We start from the raw sequence: 15,329 nt of genomic DNA, 5'->3' as shown, positions 1-15,329 counted from the left end.
TGGGCGTGGCCATTGTTTCATACGGGTTTTCCCGCTTGACGCGTCAGTGGTCGACTTGACTGGTGGCTTTCAGCTCGCGATGAGACCTTACATCAGCTCTCGAAGGCTCTCACCAACGGGGAGTCGGACAGTTCGGAGAACGTTCAGGTTACCATTTATGTCCAATGTTTGCTTGAACGCTACCAATTTTATATTTTGAGTCGATAGGGGCTGCATGTATATCACTCGGTTTCTACAGGTTTATGCTAGGCTAGCCAGCTAGCCGTGACTAGCGCAGACAACATGTCGTTCGTGTGTCCCTTTTAATACATAACCACTTTTCGGTACTTTTACCAAGCTAGTTTTGGGAAGATATTAGTTAACTGCTGTGCTTATATTTGACTGTCAAATAAAAGTAAAAACGTAGGTACTAACGTTGTTGACAATGGCTTGGCTGTCAATGACGTCACGACCTGATTCGGATTTGCTAACGTAAACTGATACTGCGTACTGATGTATCTTCGTAAGCTCATTTATTTATATAGCGCTTCTCTCAAAGGACTGCCAAAGTGATAGGCTTGATTAAAATGCAAATTAAAATAGACACAACAAAAAGTTAACGCATTAAATGTTTGTTTCTTTTCCAGCAGAACGCCACCTTTGGCATTTAACCATATAGTTTTCAAGTGAGACTACACTTCTGACTTATAATTAATACAATTAGTTACTATTGAACGATTGTATATGTGTAACCAAAGACATAAGAGTTGACACGTGAAATGATGTTCTTTGACTGACATGAGCTTGCTTATCTTGTTTTTACATCTGCGTAACTAAATATTTGTAATGTTCCCTCAGATGGCAGCTATGGTGAGGCACAACACAATGACGGAGTTTCAAGTCTTTCAACACTCGCTCCAGGTATGATCTGTCACTGTGGATGTAAAACATCAGTCTGACTTATCCGCCTTATCTACGTTTACACACAGACGTCATTTACTACTATGACTGGATGTGTAGATACATTTTCCGGTGATAGCCGATAACGTTGGCATGTTGTTGAGCTACTGTTCTGGCTGGTTGCCATAGAGGAGGAGTGGATTAAAAGCAATTAGAAATTAAAAATGAAATATTGATGGAGAAAACCATGCATTTCCTCTTTTACTTAGTAGAATCAGAATTTGATTTTACACCACTCTTACATGTTTCCTCCTCTCGGTTCCTGTCTGTTCCAGGGTAACTCCCTGGCCCTGGGCCAAGTAGGGCAGTATTATGGGGAACATCATCAGCAGAAGCAGGCGAATGGGATCGTTTCAGATGACAGGCAGCACACGGCTCAAGTCCCTGCAGGTACTGCAGCGCTATCGTTTGTGCAGTGCAGCGGACATGGTTTCAAATGTCTTCATTTGTTCTTGTCCTCATGTGCTGCATCAAAAGCTGAGAAAAGCCAGCCTTTGAACATCCCAGACGCAGTCAAACGAAAGAAGAAGAAAAGGTCAAGCGCGACTAACAGCTCCACTGGAACCTTTGATGGTAATAATTGAGCAGAATTTGAGTCGGACTCAAATGTGATATGTACTGTCTTTATTTATTTTAGACCTCTACAAGCTTACAGATGAGGTGCTTGGCCAAGGGGCCTTTGCCAAAGTCCAAGGATGCATCAGTCTGCAGAATGGGCAGGAGTATGCAGTAAAGGTGACAAATTTACTAGTAACTAGTCCTTCATACACTTCAAACGAATCGCCAGCTCAGTGGCCTAGTGGTAGAGTGTCCGCCCTGAGACTGGAAGGTTGTGGGTTCAAACCCCGGCCGGGTCATACCAAAGACTATAAAAATGGGACCCACTTGGCACTCAGCATTAAGGGTTGGGATTGGGGGGTTAGATCACCAAATGATTCCCGGGCGCGGCACCGCTGCTGCTCACTGCTCCCTTTGGGGATGGGTTAAATGCAGAGACAAATTTCGCCACACCCAGATGTGTGTGTGACAATCGTTGGGTCTTTACCTCTTTTTACCTCTTTAACACTTCTTGTGGGAAAGACACAAAAAGTTGTTTGTGTCATTTTGAGATCGGTGTTGAAATCTTTCAAGGCTGATTGTGTCTCGAAGTGAACCGGGCAGATATTCACATAACTGTTTTGGTCCGTCACACAGATCATCGAAAAGAGCGCGGGTCACAGCCGCAGCCGAGTCTTCCGGGAAGTGGAGACGCTTTACCAGTGTCAAGGAAACAAGTGAGGAAATTTACGTCGTGTTTGGAAAAACATTCCACAAAATGACCGCAATTAAGACTAAATCCTATATTGTCTCAGGAACATTTTGGAACTGATCGAGTTCTTTGAAGACAACGCCTGCTTTTATTTGGTGTTTGAAAAGTTGCGAGGAGGTGAGCTGAAATGGTGGCCATTTTGTTGGCACGCTCTGCGACGCACACCCTCACGAAGTGATTATTTGCTTTTCCCAGGCTCCATTCTTACGCACATCCAGAATCGGAAGCACTTTGATGAGCTGGAGGCCAGCAAGGTGGTCCGCGACATCGCTCATGCACTTGACTTCCTTCACATCAAGGGTAAAGTCACCTTCTTGTCCAATCTAACTGCATTCACATCCTGACCTGTCCGAGTTGTCGTGGTAACCGTGTGTTGTCCTTGCAGGTATCGCTCACAGAGACCTCAAACTGGAAAACGTCCTTTGTGAATGCATCGATCAAGTACGGCCTGCTTTCAAATATCAAAAAGGGTCTTAATGTTTTGAGCCATGCCTTACCCCAAATAAGAAACCTTCTAACCTTCAGGAACCCTCCATGTGTCTCTCTTCAGGTGTCACCGGTTAAGATCTGTGACTTTGACCTGGGAAGCGGCGTGCAGCTCAGCAGCGCCTGCACACCCATTACCACTCCAGAACTCACCACGCCCGTAAGTTGTAGCTCCTGATGAGAGCTGATAAAGTATAAAAAAAACAAAAAAACATTAGATTTATCGTGACAGGCAGGGCAATTAAATGTTCCTCCACTAGGTAGCAGCAGATATAGTTAACCTGTTGACATTCATAGAACAGTTTGTGTTCATTTATGTTCAATGTAGGTTGAGAAATACTGCTTGCAATCACGTCTGGTGTTTTGTTTTGTTTTTTTGGGCTTTTTAGTGTGGCTCGGCAGAATACATGGCTCCAGAAGTGGTGGAGGTGTTCACCGACGAGGCGTCCTTCTACGACAAACGCTGCGACCTGTGGAGCCTAGGGGTCATTCTCTACATCCTGTTAAGTGGCAGCCCCCCCTTCACGGGCCACTGTGGCAGCGACTGTGGGTGGGACCGTGGGGAAACGTGCCGCACGTGCCAGGTACACTTACTCAACATGTTGTTTGCCTCAAAGCAAAGTTGCCTGTGTTGCCCGCATGTTGTCACAAGGAGGTCACGTCTAAAAATTAGATCGCTATTGCAGCAGGAACATGGAGATTGCTTGCGGAGAATGTCACCACTGTTCTAAAATTCATGAAGCATGTCTAATTATGACCCCATGTCACGTTCCACCCCCAGAGTCACCTGTTTGAAAGCATCCAGCAGGGCAAATACGAGTTTCCCGATAAGGACTGGGCTCACATCACCGACTCCGCCAAGGATCTTATCAGCAAGCTGCTGGTACGAGACGCCACGCTGCGCCTCAGCGCTGCGCAGGTCCTCAAACATCCGTGGGTGCAGGGGGTAGGTATTTCTTTTTTAAGATTTTTTTATTTTTTTTTGGGAGGCCTACATTTCATATGCATCTCTTCACCTTTCATTGCACAGAATGCACCAGAGAGAGGTCTTCCAACCCCTCACGCCCTACAGAGGTAAGACGAAAAATCGGCAAACAGTCAAATAGATGCGCGAGAGTGGTGAGAATCTTTTAAGATAATAGCAGAAGAACAAAAAGCCACAATTTCTCACCACCCCATAAAAAGATTGTACTTGCCTACAGATTCTACAAGATGGCAGCCACTCCCGTCACTTTAACACTGGCACTAAGATAGCGCCAAAGCAATACACCTTTGGCTTCAGCACACTAAACAACAAATTTGAAAACCCAGTGCGTGTACAAAACTACACACTCCAAAAATCTGGGCTCATTTATCTTGAGCCTTTTATGTCGACCTTGTAGGAACAGCAGCACCAAAGACCTGAGCCAGTTTGCGGCCGAAGCCATCGCCTTCAACCGGCAACTGTCGCAGCACGACGAGCGGCAACAGCAGCAGGAGGAGGGCGAAGAGGAAGAGGTGTGCCCCGTGTTTTGCTCCATGAGGCTCTCTCCGCCATCCAACTCCAGACTGGCTCGCAGGAGGGCGCAGTCCAACGCCATGCGCGGCCAAGACGGCACGGCTGAGCTCACCGCCTGAATCTGCCCTCTTACTTTTATGTGTATATGTGTGTGCGCAATGGGTCAACCTATCATATATTCTAAACTTTTTTTTATTTTTTTTTAAACAAGATTTCAGTAGGTCATTATTTTTGTATTTATTGCAGTAAAAAAAGTCAAACATATATTTTTATATGGTATCTTTTTGCTTTAATGAAACCTGTCAGTGTTTGTGAACAAGAATGTCTGGATGTGGACTAAATGCTAGTGATGTGCATTCCAGTTCTTTTAAGTGAACTGTATCTTTAGAATCAGTTCACTCAAAAGAATCGTTCAACAAATCGTCACAACTTTTTTCTTCACAGTTTGAAGATTTAAAAAAAAAAAAAAAAACCCAGCCTACATGCATTTAGTAGAGTTGGCTCGTGAGTGAACGATTCGTTCAAAAGACCGAATCTATTCAGTGAACGAGAGTTGCTGAAGTGATTCATTCTTTTTTCAGTTTATATGACTTCAACCAGTAGGTGTCGTTAATGCGCATTGAAGCTGGTGCCACCTCGCCGTAAAACAAAACGAAGAAGAAAATGACGTAACTTCCCGTTCACGAGCGAGGCGTGAATTGTATTTCCCGTAAAGTCAGAAATGGGGAATTCTGACTTTAAAGTCAGAATTCTGAGAAAAAAGTCAGAATCCGGTCACCCCTCGTTTTTTTCTTCTTCACTGGCCCTAATCCTCTTCCGTAGAAATGAGACGTCTTTACAAAAGCACACTGTTATAAAAAAAAAAAAAATTCATTTTGAATGAAATAACTCGGCTCTGTTGAGACGAATCTGACCTTTAGGGCAGTCAAAGTGTGAGCTCAGCGGGCTATTTTTGAACCGGGAACACGTGGCACAGTTTCTGGTAAACGAGAGCTAGAGGGAGTGGAAGAGAGAGAGAGCGAGAGAGAGAGAGAGACTCCTGTTTCAGCCACGAACACAACACTGTAGCTGAAGCTGCAGTGCGCCACTGTACACAAGTGACTGAGCGACCGTGGAATACAGAAACTTTAAGGAAGAAGAAGAGATGACGATGGAAGTTAGAACGTGTATTTACCTTGGTGCCTTGTTTCTGCTTCATGTCGGATCTGCTGATCATGGTAGGCACTTTTTGTTCTATTGTTTTCTGTGAACTTGGTCTAATTGCGCCGCAATTATTGCAGTGAGTGCAAATGGGTGTGAGTACTTTTGCTACACCCGTCACATTGCTGTTACAGTATGTAGTTTGTGTTTGACCTCAAACAACTTTCCAGAATTGTCACTCAAAGGTAAAGGAAAGTAATCTATGTCATGCTCAACAACTAAAATAGAATAGTGTTGTTTTTTTTAAACTCAAGAATATGGGGATTTTATAAATATATATTTTTCTTTCCAATGCTGCCTTCAGTTATACTTAGTTGCCATGGTGGTGTGGTGCCTGTTCTTGTTCTTGTTCAAATAAATGTTTCCCATAGAAATGAATTGCAATGACATTAATCGGTTTCAGCTCTTGGTTTTATCAAATATGATGTGTTGGTGTGCCTTTAGGGGGCGTGGCCTTTCAGGTGACATCAGGCCTGGTGCTGGCTGAAGTCATTTCTGATGTCCTCAGTTTGTATTTGACATTTTGTCCTATTCAGTAAACAAATCACTAACTGTGGCTCTCCTTGCCTACATGCGAGGGCATTACAGTACCTCCATTTTTTTCCCTACTTCAATCATGTGGCAGCGCAACTTAAGCTTGCTTGTGACTTGAATTTTGAGTCATAACATGAAGCAAAAAAAAAAAATCAAACAAACCACGGCCCATAAATGGAAAACAATTGTAAGTTGGGGTCATGCTCGGGTGTCCATACTTTTAGCATTAGCATCTTATCGAGGAAAAAACATGCCTCACTGTTGAAAGCTTCATCTCTGGTTAACTGAAGATGTTGGTGTGACATTTCCTAAATATAGTTCTTTGCCTCCTGAAGGGCAAAGAGGAGTCATCTCTCTATGTCATTAATTTCACACTTTTGTCTTTCACACATTTCCCCTTCCTTTTCCTCTTTCAGCACATCTATTACACACGAGTATGTTCTCATTTCCCCCATGTCCGTTTTTCACATTTGGGATTAAAATTCCCATTTATTGACTGTCAATGGATGATTATGCTGACACCTCTAACAAATGTCTTCACACTCAATGGGGCCAGTCGCGGGCTACTATAAACCAGGTTTGGACTTTTCCGTTTGCGGTATTATTAAAGTGACCTCTTGACATTGTCACGCTGGGTATTATCAGATGATAAGGAACTATACTAAGTACAAAAATCTTCAGCTCTTCATTAAGTAATTACAAGGCTCCGACACATGCAGAGGTGGCAGTTAATTAACGCTCTTCACATCTCACACATTCTACTATTTTAGTCCCGATGAAAGAAGAAAAGGTCACGGTTTTTTTCCAGACTGAAGAAGAAAATGTTCCTGTTATTATTGTGTCTTTGTCACCTTGGTTTCACTGGAGCGACACATTTTCCCACATAAATTTGGGGGATTTCATGTTTGTTTTGGCGAACCGTAGATAAACTTGGGATGTTTTTCTTTCTCTGTCTTGCCACTCCACATAGCGCCGCTCTATGACGAAGATAATTGTTGTATTATGTACTGAACAGCCAGTACTTGCTAGAAATTCCTGCAGATCCTTTAAAGTTGCTCTTGGCTGCCTCGTCACACAAACTGGCATTTAAATAGAGGTGTGTAGACTTTTTATATCTACTATAAATCCAGATTAGAAATAAAAGTCATTTCCTTGCCATTGGGCACATATTGAGGGAAAGCCTATTTGACCACGATCCCGCGTATTCTTTTTATTTTTTTTTGTTAGAGCAGAACGACCCAGCGACGATCGTAACGTTCATTACAGGGTGACATATTGGAGCGGATAGGAAAATGACAGACTGTCGGCAGTCTGAGGTCAGTAAGTAGGCGGTGAGCACCTGCAAAATGCACAACAGGAAAAAGCCCGTTAGTCATATCAGAAAAATATATTGTCATGGTTGATTAAAGCTTTAAACCTTTGGAGTTTGACACATTCTTTAGGGGACATCGTGGCTTACACAATGCATGTGATGTTTGACAAGCAAAAGCACAGAGTGATGCTACGTTATCTTATGCTAGCTAAATGGCCTCCTGCCCCAAAGTCAGCTGGGATATTCTCCAGTTCCAATGTGACCTTAATAACCCGTATCAAAAATGGATGAAACTCGTGCCTAGGTTAAGACAGTTATTTTAAAAGAAAAGAAAAATCACCTGCACATTCACTGAAAGTAAGCTAAGGTACTAAGTAGGACCAACTTCCTGCTTTGAGGATTGCAGAAGCAGGTTACTACATGTCGAGTTTCATGTAGACCAACTCGAACTTGCAGCACGTGTGTAACAGTGGTTCTCTGTACCGTATGATCCCACTCGGCACACATGCGCAGAGCATAAGATATACAAAAAAACTCAAAAGTATCAGTCAGGTTGTTGCACAAGGCCGGTATTATACAGATCGGCATCTCTGTCTATTTATAAGCACGTTTAGGTCCGAACATTTACTGCGTTAGAAATTTTGAGATGGCTTTATGCGTCCCCAAATGTATTTTTGAGTTTCTTTTTTTTAAATATTTTTTTTTTCCGTTGTGACTGACTGGTTAACATATGGAAAATTCCATCCGCTAGTAAACATTGCTGAAAATACGTTATACATGTGAACTGTACGTGTGTGAGTGATAGTTGAACTAATGAAAGGCTCTGTGCTAATGAGCTAGCCAGCGCTAATGACATTATGTTACATGTGCGTTCTGGATTGCCTCAAAGAGATGTTGAGAAGGGAGCGGGGAAGAGAATGAGAACAAAACTTGTTAAAGTGATCAAGAGCTATGGAAAAGGGAAACCGTGTTCACAAATTAAATCCGAGAAAGAAATGATTCGTTCATGTCGCGGCCTCGAATGTCATATTGCTAGCATTCAATATTTAATTGGAGCTACTTGAAATGACAGCACGTGTGTGTTAGCTAACTGTTTGTACGTGATGGGGTATTTTTGACCACAACCACATCCTTTTCTTGAACAGGATGTGCGCACAGTTTTAATTTTACTCCCCCTCGAAAAATAACGACAAAAAAACACTCAGTTGTGTTGTACAGGTTATAGGCCACACTCAAATGATTGATCTAAAACACATTGCATTTGAACAGGGGTGTGTAGACTTATGATAGCTTCGTGTCACGTTAATAATGACTGAGTAACTAGCTTAAAAATATATCTACATATATTGATAATGAATGATAGGGAAAAATAATCGGCAATGTTGTCGCTACAAATATCCCCCTGGCATCGTTTCTTGCTTCCTTCCTTTGCTCACTCACACCGCTTTTACTGACGATGCAACTTTTGGGTCCACATATAACCCAAACTTATAATTCAGATGTTTTTGGACCGCACTCGGTCTACATTTTAGCAAACCGATTGCCCACGACACCGAATAACCATTAATCAAGCTTGGCTCTGTTTGCCTTCCCATCAGGTAACGAGCACACGACACAACCAGCACCAGAACGTGACCTGAATCTCACCAGCAATCTTCCGCCCATAATTGTTCCAAAGAACTCCAACTCCACTTCCTCTTCTGGCAACGGTACGACGACGCCGCATTGGGAAGTCGCCATTGCGACGCCACAACCGACTAGAGGGAACAGTAAGTGTGGAGATTTATGGATGCCATGCACTACGGGAAGTCATTAGCTGAGCTATATTTGCTCATTATCGTGAGCTGTCGAGGAGGTCGATAAGATGACAAAGTGCCACCCATGTGGGGCATGCAGGGGCAACGAGGGAAAGTATTTGGACAGCTATAGAGCAAGATATGAAATAATAATTTGCCGTGTGAGACTTCTCACCTTGTCGTGAGAAACGAAGCAATGATAGAAATATTCAGACACATACACAGGCACTTGAAGGTTACATCAGTTTGCTTTCACGACTGGTCGCCAGAAGCTCTGCAGATAGTGGCCGCCTTTTTTTAGCGACTTTGTTACTCTGCTTCTGGTCTGATAATTGGTTCCAAAACCCACCCGCGATAAGTGAAATCTGAGTACTGGGCAGGCTAACGAGTTAGCGGAAAGATGCTAATTCGCGATCGTGCTAACACTCGAAAACTTCGAAAAGACTTCTAAATTAATGTAAATGAACATTTGGAGCAATACTACATTGTCCTAAAGGTTAGAAGTTTTATTTTGACTTTTAAATGTTTTTTTTTAATTTGGAAAAAAAATCCGCGATGTAGTGAAGCAGCGATAAACGAAACGCGAAGTAGCGAGGGATCACTGTATTTATTTGAACGAAACATGAAAAAGTTTTAAAAAAGTGATGAAAAATGCTACAAAATATTATTCCACAAAACATTTTAAGAAATGGAATATGGAACGAAATACACAGGAATTAGTAACAATAAAAATTAACTTCCAAACAGAGCTAACATGATTCTCTTTTGTAGCCACCGACATAGAGGTAATCTCAACGACGTCCATCCCAGAAAGCTCCACCAACCTGACCAGCGACGTGACACCAAAGCCTTCTGCTTCCCCCACACTCACCACTCAAGCTGCGGCGGACACAACATCTCCTCAGAGCCCTTCAAACAAAACCGACATCAACACTACTTCACAGCACTCGCCAGGTTCACTTCCTGTCTCCACTACGCCATTGAGCCGGACAGCTCCCGTGGAAACGCATCCCCCCACATCACCCCCCTTGCCTCGCACCACGTCGAATAACACACCCTTGACGACTCAGCAATCGACCACACCCACTACCACGCACACCACCACCACCACGAAGATCTTAACAACCAGCTCCTCCAAAGAGACCTCCACCTCTCGGACGACGACTCTCACGTCACTGCAGATGACCTCCAGCGAAGCCCCCTTGCAGACCAGCATCGCCCCACTCGGCCTCACCACCACGCAGACCAAACCGCATCCAGACACCCCGTCGCAGCTCAACGTAAAGGGCGAAAGTAAGTACACCACTACTTTATTACATATTAACTTGTGTTACGTTCTACTTTTCAGCTTACCCTCACTCGCCCTAAATGCAAAATAGTCACCGAGCGCTTTCTAAATATGTCCTGGGCTTTTCACTGTTTGGATGATGACAGAGGCTAAACTGGCCCGAGAACAAAAGCAACAGTGTTCTTTTGTTTGTTTAGACACGAGCCAGCTCTTTTCTCCTTCTTCTACACACAAGTACTGTCGCTACCAGGCCGTCCACACTGGTCCCTCTGTTTGGAGACAGTCATGGGACTCGTGTTGCGTAGCACTTTATCTGCCCGCTCAATTATTTAAACACCCATGGAGGCCTTCTTGATCCACTGTGGGAGCGTGCCGTCTTATTCATTTTATCTTTCCATCTGTCTGGCAGACATTTTCTAGGACATTGGCAAAAAAAAAAAACCTCCCATGATTCCTGCTTTCCTGGTGATGTGGTTTTATTAGTCCACACTTGGCACGTTGCCTTTTTTCCATGAGCCAGAGAAAAAGGGATGGCTCGCTCCTCTGTGGTTGTTTTTACTTGATGATGTGAAAACTGTCGAGTTGGCAAAACAGTGCTCCATAGCAACGCGTAAAGATAGCGGCCACTTTCCCGACCTAACAACCAGGTTGCAATTACATAATATAAAGTAATTCAAATTTAATAGCACATGGTTGGGCCACTTACATCATCTGAAGCAGTCAATATAATCAATAAGAGAAAGTACATGGAAAATAATGTACATTTAAGTGAAAGTGGTTGCATTTGAAATAAAATTCAAATGATAACAATTTAATTAAAAATCATCATATGGCGAATACAAATGAGTACATTTAAATGATATTAAAATGTTAACAAATGTAACTGTAATTATGTCCGGTGGGCACTTTTGGAAAAGCTCCAATGCATCTCTTGTGCTTTGTGGTCCCACTCCAGCCGTCATAGTCCACGACTCCCCGAAGCTGGATCCCCTGCTGGCTGGCCTGGTGTCTGCCTTCATCATCAGCGCCGCCGTCATCACCCTGCTCCTCTTCCTCAAACTCCGACGACGAGACAACAGGCCGGAGTTCCGCAGGCTACAGGACTTGCCTATGGTGAGGGAGAATGATTTTCAAAAATGTCCATCTTTTTATTTTGAAAGCTGAGAACATGAATAGTAAAAAAAAAAAAAAAAAAACAGGTCTCAGTCTCTAAACTAAAAGGGGCACATTAACAGCAAGCTCTTTGTTACCATGACAACAAAGTCTTGCTGGAGCGTCGGACTTGAACAGATTCAGAGACCCAACTATTTATACCAGGGCAATAAAAAGTCGATTTCTTATTAAGTCTCCTTTTGAATTAACTGGCTTTGGTGTGTTTCTCTTGTTTTTTCTAGGACGACATGATGGAGGAGACACCCTTGTCTATGTACAGCTACTGATATGTATGCACAGCCAAACAATGAAGAAAAAAAAAAATCCTTTCTTCATGGGTAATAGTTGCCATGACTCAACTACCCGGTCTGTCTTCTAAGTTGTGACTCCTGATCCTGAAGAATCCAGGTTTTGTGTGACCACAAACGGTACCGGGTAGAAAAAGCCGCCAATTCTACATTTACCGTATTTCCTCCAATAGAGGCCGAGTTAAAACAAAAAAAACAAACGTCGTAGAGTAACTTCACAAATAAAAGCATCTGCCCAACTGCAGGAGAAAAAAATGAAACATCCTAATTCACTATTTGGAGGAAATACAAAAAACTCTTTGGATGACTCAAAAGGCCCAAGAGGAGAACAAAACAAACGGCCTACTTTTACTTTCAATGAGGTTGCACTTTATTTTCATTTTCTCTGTTTGTTTCTGAGAAAAGTTATTGTTTGTGCGAGTGCGTTTTAGCTGCGTGTGTGCGTTTTTAAGTGTGTGTCTTTAAATTTTGCGTGTGTTATTTAACGCGAGTTGGTCACATTAGGTGCATTTGGATTGAGTGGGTGTACCTAATGAAGTGTCCAACGTGTGTTCAAATCCAGTCTTGTTGCTGATGCTTTTTTGCACCCCCCCCCCCCTATTGTAGTCCAGGTGAGAGTGCCTTTTAAACATTTCTATTTATGTCATGAAAATACGACCAGAGCAGTGGCCTTGATGAAGTGTTCATATTGTAAATACTATTGTTGTCGCGTTGGTAGATTAATTGATAAAAACACATATAAGACGCATTCCCCTTCGAGATGGAATTCTCAATATGGAAAGCCATGTTTTAAAATGACGCACTTGTGTTTGTCTGTTGAGGTGTCAAACGCATTCACTGTTGCTTTGTGTGGCTTTGCTGGTCAATGTGGATTATGGACCATTATCATTAAAAGGTATTTGAAATGGAGTGTTGGTTTTTTTGCTTTATTGTCCAAAAAAAAAAATGTGTTGACTAGAATAATGAACCGCAAAATAGCAAGGCAAACAAACCGGAATTTCCTCCTGATTGATATCCCAAAACTGACCTCACAGAAAAGAAGATCAGAAATCCGTCAGACTCAGGTCGGATCCAAACTCTGGATTCACGTCGTCATCGTCATCCAGGATGTCTCGGTCGTCATATTCCTCCTCGTCTAGGAAGTCGTTCTTGACTCCGGATGGAATACTCTGACGCTCGAGAGCTGGCGGGGGAGCAGATGGGGGTCGTTAGTGAGGTCATCCTTTGCTGCACTGAATTACACACACAGTCATTTCCCTCATCTTACTTCAATGATTATTGCGCCACCTAGAAAAATATTTGACTCACCAAGATCATCCAGCAGTGAGAGATCCGAGCTGATCTCAGCCAGGCTCACTGTCGGGCTGAAGTCATCTGAGTCCGAGTCCTGCTTGGCCTCTTCGACTTTGACCCTGGGCGAGTCATCTGGCCAATACAAATTTTTTTTTGGCTCTCAAGTAGCAAAATAGTCATAGCGGCGTAAATAAAAAATAATAAAAATTGACTTGTAGTGGAAAGTCTTACTTGCTGTTAACGTGACTTGGCGCTCACGCAGACGTATGACCTCGCCCTCTAGCTCTGACACGGTGTTGCTGTAGTGAGATCAAGAATTGCACGGTGGTGAATCAGAGCGCAAACATCCAGGGCGTGCAGAAGTACACACACCTGATATGGTGGACCTCCTTTTGCACATACTCAAAGGAACGTTTGGCCAGATCTGTGCTGTGAGATTTGTAGCGGTCTGTCAGCTCCTGAAGCATCTGCTTGAAAGAGCAAACACAACATGCTATTGAGATACAAAATTAGAAATTTCATATGTTAGAGAGTGGAAGCTCTTTCACCTCACTGCTACGCTGGCACTGTCGCCGGTTCTCTCGGGCCTCTTTCTCCTGGAGCATCATGGCCTCCTCTTGCCTCCCTTGTCCCGCGGCACAAATTAAATAAACAAAAGGACATGTCGAGAAGATGATGACGATGTTTTGAAGGCCAATATTGAGGCTTGCACAGTCTTGCAGATTTAGTGTGACTCACTCAGTCGTGTTTTCAGCTGCTCTACTTCTTTGCGTAGATGTTCCAGTTCCGCTCGACACGTCTTGGAGCTCCAGCTACCATAAGAAGGTAAAATGAAAGATTTCTTACAAGCTCAAGATTTTGTAACGCACCTCTCTTTGGGGAAGGCGCTCGTTCCAACATCACTCATCACTTGCTCCTCTCCTGCAAAGTCCTTCTCACGTCTCCTTCCTCTCAAGTCTTGACGCAATCGGTCCACCTCGGCTGGAAGACACGTCGGTGTTACGCATCGACTATTTGTGCGCTTTACGATGCTTCAATCGTCAGTTTGCGCTACCTTGAAGCGTCTGGATGTGAAATTGCTGAGACTGTTTCTCCTGTTCGATGTCGCTGAGCTTCTTGGTGAGTGACTCCATTGCCTTGAAGAAAAATAAAAAAAATGACATCGGTGGGAAGGCAATGTGGAATTTTTTTACCTTTGAAATGACCACGATTTTAAAGTTTTATATAATCACCTGGTTCTGTGTCTGGAGCTGAGACTGGATGGAGGCTATATCTGCCCACTGCACCCCAGGATTGACAGGACGAACCTGCTGTGCACTAGATGATGGAGCGCTGACGGCAAGGGTGTCAAAATCGGAATCATGAAACTTCTCCTTGAATTGAAATGACTCTGAAGAGAAGCGAATATATTAGCTCAGTTAATAATGACCGTACTCTGCTATACATGGATTTCTTAACTCATGCACCTTCTTCTCTTTTGCTTGCGTTTCCCAGTGAGGACAGTCTCCCCTGTGGACATAGAATCCTACAAAATGATTATATTTGTAGAAATAAATACATTGATACATTAAAATGTACTCACCCTCATGTTAGCCACGCTGTCGTCAGCTGCAGAGAGGATGGAGCTCACCTGGCGGTCCCAGTTCATTTTGCAGTCGATCTGCAAAGACATGAAGATCTCTGTAGTCATTAAACAAGCAAAACTGTCAACATGTAACTTTACACTTCTGTGCCGAGGTAACAACCTAGGTAACAGCTTTGACACTTGCTGGGGAGATTCGGTTACAACGGAACTCCTGCTCTACTCAGAAGTAGGATTTTTGGACTGATAAGCACAAACCTGAGCAAAAAAAAAGATGTTTTGTCCCAAGATTGTTTACATTAGCAGACAATGCTATTGTACGGTAATAACTGTGTCGGCATAACCGTATCAAATTTTAACGCACAAGACGGTCACATGGAATCTATTTATGGATCAGAATACTAGTAAAACAAAGTAAATCAAAACAAAATAAAATGGTAACTATTACTTCCAAACATCGCGAGCCACTTTTAAATAAAGGAGCCTTGAGACTACGTGATGACGTCACACACGAGCCTTGAGGACGTCTGGGAATTGTAGTTGTAGCAGGTATTTATTTTATTTTAAATACCAAGACATTCGTAGTAAATGACTACCCCTTGAATTAAATATTTGTGTACTGCATTTGTATT

General features: G+C 43.1%; 3 protein-coding genes across 14 annotated transcripts; 2 read left to right on the top strand and 1 right to left on the bottom strand.

The window, feature by feature from the left end:
• The first annotated feature begins 11 nt into the window (after nucleotides 1–11).
• Nucleotides 12–4,591, top strand: mknk1 (MAPK interacting serine/threonine kinase 1). The gene is made up of 14 exons (XM_037250031.1): nucleotides 12–147; nucleotides 838–900; nucleotides 1,215–1,329; nucleotides 1,414–1,512; nucleotides 1,577–1,674; nucleotides 2,134–2,213; nucleotides 2,292–2,365; nucleotides 2,444–2,548; nucleotides 2,634–2,689; nucleotides 2,799–2,894; nucleotides 3,124–3,318; nucleotides 3,516–3,680; nucleotides 3,765–3,808; nucleotides 4,117–4,591. The coding sequence occupies exons 2-14, from the start codon at nucleotides 838–840 to the stop codon at nucleotides 4,349–4,351; spliced, it is 1,425 nt and encodes a 474-aa protein (XP_037105926.1). The 5' UTR covers nucleotides 12–147; the 3' UTR covers nucleotides 4,352–4,591.
• A 674-nt stretch (nucleotides 4,592–5,265) lies between these two features.
• Nucleotides 5,266–12,731, top strand: LOC119121943 (endochitinase A). The gene is made up of 5 exons (XM_037250051.1): nucleotides 5,266–5,449; nucleotides 8,877–9,047; nucleotides 9,846–10,367; nucleotides 11,318–11,475; nucleotides 11,757–12,731. Exons 1-5 carry the CDS (start codon nucleotides 5,377–5,379, stop codon nucleotides 11,799–11,801), a joined length of 969 nt encoding a protein of 322 aa, XP_037105946.1. The 5' UTR covers nucleotides 5,266–5,376; the 3' UTR covers nucleotides 11,802–12,731.
• Nucleotides 10,821–15,271, bottom strand: LOC119121940 (trichohyalin). Of its 12 annotated transcripts, none has more exons than XM_037250040.1 (13): nucleotides 14,996–15,271; nucleotides 14,698–14,775; nucleotides 14,582–14,624; nucleotides 14,348–14,505; nucleotides 14,170–14,251; nucleotides 13,985–14,096; nucleotides 13,854–13,927; nucleotides 13,664–13,740; nucleotides 13,488–13,585; nucleotides 13,347–13,414; nucleotides 13,110–13,274; nucleotides 12,850–13,005; nucleotides 10,821–11,470 (listed from the first exon to the last, which is right to left on the bottom strand). In XM_037250040.1, exons 2-12 carry the CDS (start codon nucleotides 14,761–14,763, stop codon nucleotides 12,866–12,868), a joined length of 1,083 nt encoding a protein of 360 aa, XP_037105935.1. In that variant the 5' UTR covers nucleotides 14,764–14,775; nucleotides 14,996–15,271; the 3' UTR covers nucleotides 10,821–11,470; nucleotides 12,850–12,865. The 12 variants fall into 12 exon arrangements, 11 of the variants coding, with proteins under 11 accessions (XP_037105935.1, XP_037105934.1, XP_037105936.1 ...); XM_037250039.1 differs by having other exon boundaries at nucleotides 14,956–15,270; XM_037250041.1 differs by having other exon boundaries at nucleotides 15,146–15,270.
• Nucleotides 15,272–15,329: the final 58 nt, after the last annotated feature.

Source organism: Syngnathus acus, chromosome 4, assembly GCF_901709675.1.
Source record: "Syngnathus acus chromosome 4, fSynAcu1.2, whole genome shotgun sequence".
NCBI classification, from domain to species: domain Eukaryota; kingdom Metazoa; phylum Chordata; class Actinopteri; order Syngnathiformes; family Syngnathidae; genus Syngnathus; species Syngnathus acus.
This window is presented reverse-complemented; position numbering and strand designations above follow the sequence as displayed.

Coding starts and splice junctions, on each gene's coding strand:
- mknk1 (XM_037250031.1), top strand. CDS start 838: ATGGCAGCTATGGTGAGGCACAACACAATGACGGAGTTTCAAGTCTTT. Junction 2,690..2,798: donor TTTGTGAATGCATCGATCAA/GTACGGCCTGCT, acceptor GTCTCTCTTCAG/GTGTCACCGGTTAAGATCTG. Junction 3,681..3,764: donor AACATCCGTGGGTGCAGGGG/GTAGGTATTTCT, acceptor TTCATTGCACAG/AATGCACCAGAGAGAGGTCT.
- LOC119121943 (XM_037250051.1), top strand. CDS start 5,377: ATGACGATGGAAGTTAGAACGTGTATTTACCTTGGTGCCTTGTTTCTG. Junction 5,450..8,876: donor TGTCGGATCTGCTGATCATG/GTAGGCACTTTT, acceptor CCTTCCCATCAG/GTAACGAGCACACGACACAA. Junction 11,476..11,756: donor GGCTACAGGACTTGCCTATG/GTGAGGGAGAAT, acceptor TGTTTTTTCTAG/GACGACATGATGGAGGAGAC.
- LOC119121940 (XM_037250034.1), bottom strand. CDS start 14,805: ATGACTACAGAGATCTTCATGTCTTTGCAGATCGACTGCAAAATGAAC. Junction 13,415..13,487: donor AAGGAGGTCCACCATATCAG/GTGTGTGTACTT, acceptor ATCTCACTACAG/CAACACCGTGTCAGAGCTAG. Junction 13,006..13,109: donor TGAGTCAAATATTTTTCTAG/GTGGCGCAATAA, acceptor CTCCCCCGCCAG/CTCTCGAGCGTCAGAGTATT.